General features: G+C 49.4%; 1 protein-coding gene across 1 annotated transcript in view; it reads right to left on the reverse strand.

Annotated features, from left to right (window-relative positions):
* Window positions 1-508: 508 nt before the first annotated feature.
* Window positions 509-10,533, reverse strand: part of Upk1b (uroplakin 1B) — a 23,490-nt gene continuing 13,465 nt past the window's right edge. Inside the window, exons 4-8 of the mRNA XM_055625135.1 lie at window positions 9,484-9,556; window positions 8,868-8,990; window positions 6,172-6,351; window positions 3,894-3,977; window positions 509-919 (exon numbers count right to left, since the gene is read on the reverse strand). Coding sequence (XP_055481110.1) covers window positions 869-919; window positions 3,894-3,977; window positions 6,172-6,351; window positions 8,868-8,990; window positions 9,484-9,556 — 511 coding nt within the window. The 3' untranslated portion in view covers window positions 509-868. The remainder of the gene's footprint in view (window positions 920-3,893; window positions 3,978-6,171; window positions 6,352-8,867; window positions 8,991-9,483; window positions 9,557-10,533) is intronic.

The raw sequence follows: 10,533 nt of genomic DNA on the forward strand, positions 1-10,533 counted from the left end.
AGCAAACATCAGTCCCTATAAATCGCCTGTGTGATCAGCTGGCTTGGATCTCACTGTTGGAAAAGTGTTTCAAGTTGAAACCTTTGAGGGCAAAGACAGAGATGATGTAAAATGGGCAGCATCAATGTCCCTAAAGTTGATATAACTTTCAATTAACAGAGAATCAAATTGCTGAGTGCACGCCACTCCACAGCGCACAAGAGGAAGTCTGAACTCTTGTTAAATGAAAAATCAAGGGTTGCTCCGGAGAATAAAAGTATCCAAGGGTGGTGTGTCTGGAACACCTCCAGTACAGACAGAAGCCACCGCAGAAGCAGAGGCTGAAGGTACAGCTCTGTAATCTCTCCCTCGTCCCACCACCCAGCCTACATAGAGACAGACAAAAGCCTTGCAAGGTTGAAGAAAATGATGAGGGAGACGGGCTCTTTGTTTCTTGAATTTGCTATTAAATACAGACAAAGTTTGCTATGGGGAAGAAGGTTCCCTTGAATGCCATTGTGTCCCCACATTAAACATTAACAGGAATGAGATTCATCCCCACTCTCCAAATGTTCTGTCTTATCTTTATACTTTATAGCACAAGTAAGTACTATACCATATAGAGTCCATATAAGTCTACATAGTACATATATAGTATACTTTCTGTCTTAGAATGCATAATTTTAGGCAAGGATAAGAAATGTTTCTGCTGAGGATTGCAGCAGCCCAAGAGCCTAAGAGAAGCTCGCTCCACCTGAACTGCCGTTTGGGTGAGATGAGGGCACACGGCGCCGAGGAGCACACAGAGGGCATGTGACGGAGCAGCAGGTTCCAGCACCACATTCAGAGTCACCCGAGGAAGGAGGTCACGGCGGAGATACTTGTGTGCTCAGTATTCAATTCTGCTCCAGTAGAACATGGTACCCAGGAGAACCCAAAACTAGAATAAACATGTGAGAAAGAAAAAAAAAATAACTAAAACAGAATTTCAAAAACATCTACTTTAATACAAAGCAGAATATCGTTCCTCCTCTTTAGACTCAGGTGACACAGGATTTCTAGTAGTCATCTAGGGACGGCAGTTTTGGGGGCCAGAGGGCTGCTGCGCTCGTGCTGATCCAGAGCATTGCTTACCATCTGACCCAGAGCAATTTCCCCTCCTCCCTGTGCCTACCCTTCTTCCTTCCTAGTCCCTCTCACTTCTCAAGTGCCTTTCTCTATTTCCGTACTGAAACAGCTTTGGGGAAATTCTTCTCTCTTGTCAATGCTAAGTGCTCTCTCCAATGTGATCCTGTTTGTAGTTAGAAAACACATGGCTCATTCATCTTTTACATTTTTATTCATTTGTTTGTTTGTTTGTTTGTTTGTTTGTTTTTGAGAGAGGCTCTTACAGGGCCCTGGCTGGCCTTGAGCTTGCTATGTAGCTGAGGACAACCTTGAGCTTTTGATCTCTCTGCTCCCAACTTCCAAGTTCTGGGACTTTAGGCACGCACAACTCAGTGCTGGGATGTCATGTGGGGTTTTGGGCATGCTTAGGTAGGCACTCCACCAACTGAGCTAGATTCCCAGTTATTTGGGTCCCTTTTTTCTTCTAAAATTTATTTATTTACGTCCCAATCATGGCCCCTTCCTGTTGTCCTCCCAGTCCCACCCTCCCTCCTTCCCCTATCCCTCTGACAAGGGGAGCCCCCCCCAACCCACCCCAGCACAGAAGTCTCAGCATCACGACCAAGCACATCCTCTTTCTCAGTGACCTGGCAAGGCCTCCCTGCCAGGGGGAAGTGATCCAAAAGCATCCATCAGAGTCCATGACAGAGATAGCCCCTGCCCACCACTCCCCTTATTAGGGAACCCACATGAAGACCAAGCTGCCCATTGGGTACGCATGTGTAGGGGCCCTAGGTCCAGCTCATGCATGGTCCTTAGCTGGTGCCTCAGTCTCCGCAAACCCTTCTGGGCCCAGGTTAGTTGGCTCTATTGATCTTCTTGTGGAGATTTTGTCCCCTCCGGATCCTTCAATCCTTCCTCCCACTCTTTCACAAGGTTTTCTTTGCTGTGCCCAATGGTTGGCTGTGGGTTTTCTTCTAACCTTAAAGCCTTTCCTCGAAAGGGACTTCCCTAACATCCTAAAATGCTTGCCACCTTTGAATGGCTGCCTCTCAGACCAGCACAGACCCTAAGACCACTCACTCTCTTGTGGAGTTGGAATGTCCAGGCTGTTTCAGATCTGCCTTCTATTCCCAGGGATCCTAGCTGCGCCATTTTACCTTCCTGAGTCCCAGTGTCTGTATCAATAAAATAAATTTCCTATCATCTCTCTCTACCTCAAACCTAGAGCTGTGGGCAGGACAATGAAATAACAGCTGGGACTAATATTTATTAAGACAAGTGTATCAGGCACACCTGTCTTCAAAGCTCTCTGGAGAGCTCTAGAAGCACAGGGAAGATAAGTAACTAACCCAAGTCATAGAACCCAATGGACTTAGAGTGTACCATATTGAGTCATACAGAAAAGCTCTCCGTGAGCAGCAGTAACTGGTATGCCTCAGAGATCTTCTCAAGTACGGTTCCTCGTTGGCAAGACCCACCTAGCGCTGTTGAGGAGGTTTCATATGAAGACTATCTGAAATGGTGTCTATTTAGCAGACCCTCAGTATCTTTAGTTCTGATCCCCCCCTACTGAATTTCAGGAGATTACAATCTCTATAATTTAGAATCTGATATTTTGTATACTGTTAGCTGGCAACTCTATGATACTCAAAAGCCTTTAAACATCCTGTAATTCCTGGTAACACAGCACAAATAGACACTTCCCTGTTGTCATTTAAATTGATTCAATAGATGACTGAGTCTTTACTATTCGTTACGCTAGTGCCGGGAACAGAGAGTAGCTGGTCCCCCGCTTCTCACAGCATCAAATATGCCACCAGGTCATCATTTCACAACAGAGATGAACTCCTAAGAGCGATCATAAAATGCAGCTTTCTCTCTTCACTTATTTCCTCTCACTCAGCACTTTTCAATGCATAAAACACAAACACCCTTCAGGGGCCAATGTGGGCAGGAATATTTAAGTAAAAGGACTTTTTTTTTCTAAGCCAGACTTAGACAGGATTGCGAAAACATGCAAAGCAACACTATTTCATGAATTTTTCATTTTGTAAAAATAGTTACTATTTTCTTACCAGTATTATGTTGTTTAGATGAACTTGTAGTTGGCTTATAATCTTATTTTAAAATAAATTAATAAATATTTAACATTTTTCAGTCATTATATTTGGCGGAAATAAATATCAATAGACACAGGCCACATTAAAAAAATAGCCCTTTTTTTTTTTTAATCCTTAATATATTTCAAAGTGTTCGAGAGTAACTGAAATCAAAGTTTGGGATTGTTTCTCCTAAAGTCATGGTTCTAAGTTGTGACAAAAATTTAGAATCATTTGGAAAAATTACCAAAACAAAACAAAAACACAAGCAAAATAAAACCAAGTGCCCAGGCCCAGCTATAGAATCAAGGGAAGGACCATTGAGTGATGCATACAGTTTCTGCTTTGTCTGGGATGTTCGAGTGTCCAGCCAGGGCTGGGAATCACAGCCCTGACTTCAATATATGTGCCTCACAGAGAGGTAGCTGGGAGTGACGAGACCTTTGAAGGAGCTAGGCAGACTGATGTTGGGCCCCGGGAGCCTAGAGAGGTGATAGATCAGGCCTTGAAATCTAGTTGCAATGAGCTGACAGCCCACACCTCAAGTGAACCCGTTGTTCTTGGTCTGGTGCTAGACGCTTCCTGACTACCTTAGCTGCAAGCTTTGTTTTCCAGACTTTTTAGGGTGGCTGAAACAGCCAGAGACCTTCTCAAGGTCTCCCTGCATCGTCCCTTCCTGAAATAAAATGCGCTGAGGATACTCACAGTCCAGCAGAGGATGGCAAAGCCAAACCAGGCAACTCCCCAGGCATGCCTATCCATTGGTCCAGAAATCAGCTCATAGCAGCCCTGGGAAGACAGAGCTACATTAAGGTGCAGAGTCCAAAGCAGAGATAGGAACTGGTCGGGAAAGTAGAGGCCTGTTGGATCAATGGTCTCCAGAGTGCAGCAGACAACCTCGGAAGATGAGAGTTGCCACCTGAGTGACTCTAGAGATCACAGGGAATGCCCAGGACATGCAGAAGCCAGGTCGATTCCATGCACCAAAAGGTCCAAAGGAGGCAAGCGTACTTGATCTGCCAGCAAATTTCAACAACTATCGAGATTGACCATGAGGTTTAGGCTCCACCCAGTGGCTACAGTTAAGCACTCAATGGTCTGTCTCCCATAATCCTTCCATTTGTAAGATACATATATGCTTCCCTTCCCCACATACCCCAAAACTTTGACTGATTCCCTGTTTAATCTTTTACATTGAAGGATACACAGATGAGAATTCCTGGAATTTTCCTTAATTTCTTTATCCAATATTCAACATTTAAGCAAATCCTTTAGGATCTATCTAAAAGTATATCACAAATACAAACATTTCTGAGTCTTTCCTTGTACCATTTTGGCCCTCCAGGGCTTTGCTTAAGGGTGAAGTTCATCTCTAGGAGAAGCATGGTACCGATTCAAATAGGCACTTAATAATAATTTACAGAATGAGAGCGTGTCCCCTCAGCATCCAGGGGAAGAAACGTCAGGACCTAGGAACTTGGCTGAAAAGTGTGGCTAAGTGGTGGTGGCTTATGATTTGTGGTCCAGCTGGCTGGTACTAGAGATGGAGACACTGACAGCAGCTTCGGTGAAAGGAAGGAGTCAAGATGGGCGTGGAGGTCCCAGGACAGTCAAGAGAAAAAGTTAATTTGTGTTTCCTCATCAAACTCACCTGTCTAAACTTGAGTAAGTGGTTTGAGTTGATTTCCCTGTGTTATTTCTAAGTGTTATGGTAGGGGACCACAAGGTTATACCATAATCAGAAGGTGGACATCCTTTTTGTCCCTTTTAGAAAGAAGACCCTGTTTGTACATGGCTGTAATTCAGTAAAGACTGCTCTGCATGAGCCACGTCGGACACGCAAATGCCGAACACACACGTTAAGGGTGGTTCAAGTGACAGTTGTATATTATACTGAGTACGAACAGCAAATTTAATTTTGACTACAGCAGGACATAGGTGACTAAAACAATGCCCCAACCGGGTTGCTCTAAAGCTCAGCGAGGCTTGTTTCGGCCACGGCTACACAATCATGGGTGTCACTGCCATCTCCTTTGGGAAGTCAGGCCTGCAGTTGAAGTCCAGGCACCCTGCCAGGTGTAGTGGCCAGACTCGTGGTCTGCAGGGAAACACCAGATGCTTCTCAGTTATTTAACAAATGGACATCCTGCTAGGCCTCCTCACCACGACCACTCCCAAAGCAGGGCAGAACATTTCAGCATGGCGCGTCAGCAGATGCTGCCTCAGGAGTGTGGGAGGTGGCCTCTTCCCAAGGCTTTGGGGGACTACTGCCAAGCCTTGGTTGGTGGGTTGTCTGTGCTCTTGAACTACACGGCTGTGGCTTGGGGCCACAATTAGCCATTTCCTAATTGTGTGAGCTTGGCCAAGGCCCCGGTTAGCATCTCTTGCTCCATTCCTCATGCATAGACGACAGGACACCGACTTTTGAGCACACACAGTCTGTGTATGGCATACAACACAGCGTCTGACCCTCAGGAAGACCTCAATAAAGGTGTCGTGAGCATCGTCGGATCACCTTCCTCAGCTCAGGAGCGCTTTTACCAAATCCAAATGTATGTAAATCATGTTCAGCCCAAATCACCAATCCGACGCTGCTTGGCAGTGCCCTCCATCACCTCTGACCTCTGCAGTCACCACTGTTTTGGAACTGAATACTACTCTTTTTGTGTATCACCCCTCCTAACTCACCTTTGCAAGCCTTTAGTCTCATGCAAATATTTCTAGTAAAAAAAACCAATTCCAAACACTACGCAGATCATCTCCGTTGGCACAGAGTTGGTTTGTGCCACGGGAATCCTCACGTGGCAGTGATTTTTACTAGAAACAGACTTGCAGCCGTTCTGAATGAGCCCTCCGGTTTACTACCAGAGGAGGACGTGGGTAACACCAGGCTGAGAGGGTGCGTGCAGAATTCCGTACAGACATCCCTCACAGCCGGGTGCTATTTTCTTCCTGCTCGGTCCTCCGAGGGGACAGGGCTCACCTGGTTATGGTAGTAGCCCGGCACCCCGAGTTTGCAAGCGTCCAGGTTGAGAGGCTCCTGAAGCTTGCTCATGACGCAGCACTGCCGGGGCCAGGGGAAGTCGGCGTCGCTATTCTCCACCCGGAAGGCCGAGGTGTACTTCTGCCAGTCTGACGGGCCATTTACACCACAGCAGTGTTCCTGCCCGAGGGCGAGAGGCACAAAGTCACCTCTGGGGGGCGCAGCCAAGCCGCCGACGGCACCGCCAAGGCTTTGTGGAGAAGGTGCTCCAAAGCACAGCGTGTCTTACATTCCTGAACTATTTCCACATGGGAGCTCAAGGTTTTCCTAACTTTCTAAAATGTTTTTATGCTTACGATGTTACCGGCCATTACTGGCCACGTTAATGTTAAGCCTGTAGGGCAGTGGTTCTCAACCTGTGGGTTGTCACCCTTTGGGGGGGGGATGTCAAATGACCCTTTCACAGGGGTCACACATCAGATATCCTGCATATCAGATATTTAAATTACTATTCATAACTGCTGCGAATTACAGTTACGAAGTAGCAACAAAAAGAATTTCATGGTTGTTGGTCACCACACCATGAGGAACTGTATTAAAGAAAGGACACATGCTAGAAACAGTCTCCCGCCCACCTCCTCCACACCCCAGGCGACCCATATGAAGACCAAGCCGCCCATCGGCCACATATGTGACTTGATGTGCTGGGGAGGGTTGATACAGGGGGAGAGGGCTTCTTTTTTTCTGGGGGGAAAGAAAGAGGGGAAGGGGGAAGGAGAAGGAGGAGGGACTGGGAGGATAAGAGGGAGGGGCATCCTTGGGGTGTAGATAAATGTATGTGGACAGACTGGCTGGTGGAGAGGAGACATGGATCCCATTTGGTTGCTTCTGTATTCCCAAGGCCTGAGGTGCAGCCGTGACTGAGGCCGAGGGTGGGGAGGGATTTTGCAAGAGGTGGAAGAACAGAAATCTATGCAACAGTGACAAAGCAGAGTTCTTGGAGAGCACACCCGAAAACAGAGTTTTTCTGAGCTTTTCAGTCACAGATTTAAGTCAGCTTCAGGTGGGGACTTTCCCCAGCAATATTTTAGCTTTTGGGTGGAAGCGGACGTAGGTGGGGACTGTGAGAGGAAACTGAGGAAAACAGATTCACAAGCAGTTAAGGAGCCTACAGAGAGCGATGGGTAAAGAGAGCGCATGGCAGGGTGTGAGGGAGTGAAGGCACGGGCGATTAATTAGGGGTTCCACTGGAATAAATGAGGAAATGAGGGCAGAGGAAAGAAATTCTCCAAGGTCGTCAGAGAGCCTCGGGGCCGGGGCCGTAGCTGTTGGTGATAGCTGGCCGCTGGAGGGCAGGAGGAGGGCTGCGGGATGCAGGGAGGCAGCAATGTTGTCCCAGCCCCTGTGTGGCTTGTGAAGCCTCATCGGGGCAGGGTGATGGGGGCATGACTGGCGAGGGCACAGGCCACGGTGACACTGCAGTCCCTAGAGCCCGATGGCAGGACCCTCAAGGTTTTGAACAAGGAGGGGATCAAGGGAAGAGACAGTATAGAAGCCAGGCAGAGCAGGGAGGAAGCCTAGCCAGTCTCCGAGTCCTATGGCACTTGAGGGTAAGAGGGCAGGAGGAGGGGGGGGGCGGGGCACTAGGAAGTTGATGCAGGAGTGTAAAGAGCAGACTGGAAGGTGTGTGTATGTGTGTGTGTGTGTGTGTGTGTGTGTGTGTGTGTGTGTGTGTTGGATATGTGTGTGTATAAGAAAGAGAGTGTGTGCAAGACTATGTGTGTGAGGGTGTGTAAGTGTATGTGTGTGAGTGTGTTGTGATTATGTGAGTTTCTGTGAGTGTGAGTTTGTGTGAGAGTGTGTATGTGTGTGTGTGTGAGAAAGAGAGTGTGTGAGTGTGAGAGTTGGTGTGTGTCAGAGAGTATGTGTGAGAGAGGGTTAGTGTATGTGTGAGGGTGAATGAGTGTGAGACTTTGTGTGTGTGTGTGTGAAGGAGTGAATGAGAGAGTGTGTGTGAGAGTTTGGGAGTGTGTGTGAGAGAGAGTGTGTGTATATGAGTATGTGTGAGTGATGTGTGTGAGTGTGACTCTATACAGTGTGTGAATGTGTGTATGTGTGTGAGAGAAATATGTGTGTGTGAAAGAGTATGAGTGTGTGAATGCGTGTGTGTGTTGGGGCCAGTGGAGAGCTGGCTCATATTAGAGGTTATACATGAAAGACAACTCGTGCTCTGGAGGACTTGGGGTCCTGATGGCACTTGGGGTATAAGTGTGGATATACAGTGAGGTGGCCGCTTAGAGCTGAGTGTCTAACTCACACTACAGCTCCCGACCCTTAGGAGAACTCTTCACAGGAGCTATAGAAAGGAGAGACGGGTGTGTGTGTCACCCTTCAAGCCCACCGTGGGGGGAGAAGGCACGTTTTCTGTTAGCCTAAGCGAGTCCCAAGAGCGGGACGTATTAGGAACGCCAAGTGTGCCCTCTGTGGCAGGCCAGTCGGCAGTGTAGCTTGGCATAGAATATGGGCGCGCAGGCCTCACCGAGTCGTGCCCTTGGCACCCCCCATCCTCACCCTCGCCAGTGAACAGGACGCTCTGCTGAGCTGGCCCGGAACAAGTCTGCCCTCACTCCCACCCTCGTGCCTGGACACCCGTCCAGGCGTGCGCCAGTGGGGCACTCGGGGGCCACGCACCGCACCTGCAGCATGAGGCGATCCCAGGTCCTGGTCACGCCGTTGTTCTTCCACTCATCGTCATTGGTCGGCGGGCTGTTGTTTTGATACCTCACCAGCATCTGCTTCAGGAAGAGGTTGGTTGTGAACTGCAGGCGTGGGAGGGGGACAGGAGAGGGAGAGTCAGCGTCCTGGGGAGTCAGCCTGCTGCCGTGCGTGCGTGTGTGTGTGTGTGTGTGTGTGTGTGTGTGTGTGTACATCCACTGGGGAGCCACCCTCCTTGGACTGGGGCTGCCTTGGGTGTCCGTGTAAGAAGAAACCGCTGTGCGGCCGGGGTGGAGAGGCGTTTCGAGATGGTGTAGGTTAGGGAAACCACGAGAAACAGAATGAGAGACACTCTGACTTGGGCCTCTCACACACGCAGAAAGACCTCGGTGTGGACCAGTGTGAATTCCTGCCAGGATCCCTGCTTGGGCATCGGGAGTCCGGCTGCCTGGGCTCACAACTCTTGCCATCGGCCTAGGGCACTAAGGAAAACTGCAAGTGTGTTAAAAGTGTGCCGGTGAGCGTGACCAGGGCTCGGCAAGGGCTCCGGGCAGGTGAGTGGCTTCAGTGTCAGTGCCACCGAGGGGCTGTACTCACGAAGTCCCGTTGTGTCGCCGCCGTGATGCAGGACGCCACTTCAAAACCGTACACTATGAACATCAGGATGAAGGGGGGGGGGGGGAGGGGCGGGGAGGGGGGGGGGGGGGATTACAACAGGGGCCCCAGCAAGTGGCTGCTGCGAGCCTTAGGGACGCCCATCTACACGTGAGGTCCGGGTAGTCACGAGGCCTCACGAGCCCTCTTTGATCAGCCGCTGGGAATGGGACTAGTGCTGGGAACTCGCAACAAGGCCAACAAGGCGGTGTGTGGGTCCGCTCAGTTCCCCGAGCAGCCTTCGGGCCCGGAGACCCACCGGTGGTCTCCTGTCCACACCCGTGTGCTAGGGATACCAGCTCAGGTGAGAGGCAGAGCCCTCTGCACACTGCTTCTGCTGTGTGCCTTCCAGCACACAGGCTGCAAGCCACTGTGTGTGGACGGCTCCTCGAAGCCCGGCCCCTACTGTCTGGCTGGAAAAAAAAAAGAGCTGAAGAGCAGGTGCTTCTCCGTGTGTGGGGACCCGCAGTGAGGGCCTCTGTCTTGCACACTTTCATACATGCACTGTTACCCCTCAGGGCCTTTCTGGGAAGGACGACTGTAGAGGTTGGTGGGGGAAGTTGTCCTCCTCCTTTGGGGGTGTTTGTGAGTTCAAAGGTCAGGACCCTTAGCTCCTTTCACGGTCTGATCCCAGAACAAAACAAAACAACTCCCCCCCGAAAAAAAACCAAACAAATCCTAAAACAAAACCCTTAACCAGCTCTGTGAAAAAAACAAAAAACAAAACGAAACATAACAAAACAGGAGAGAGAGCCTTAGGAGACCCCCTGTATTAGCTACTGCCTTGCTTCCTGTCAAGAGCTTTGGGAGCTTCCCTTACACAACCTCAAGGCCTCTGAGGATTAGGTCAGAAAGGAGGCACTGGGACAGGCCTTCCTCCTCCAGCTTCCCAGAGAGGTTCTGCTCCCCACCTTTCTTCCCCATCTCAGCTCTGCAGCTGGGTCAGGCACACACACACACACACACACACACACACACACACACACACACACA

Source organism: Psammomys obesus, unplaced genomic scaffold (assembly GCF_907164565.1).
Source record: "Psammomys obesus unplaced genomic scaffold, mPsaObe1.curated_primary_1811, whole genome shotgun sequence".
Classification (NCBI taxonomy): Eukaryota; Metazoa; Chordata; class Mammalia; order Rodentia; family Muridae; genus Psammomys; species Psammomys obesus.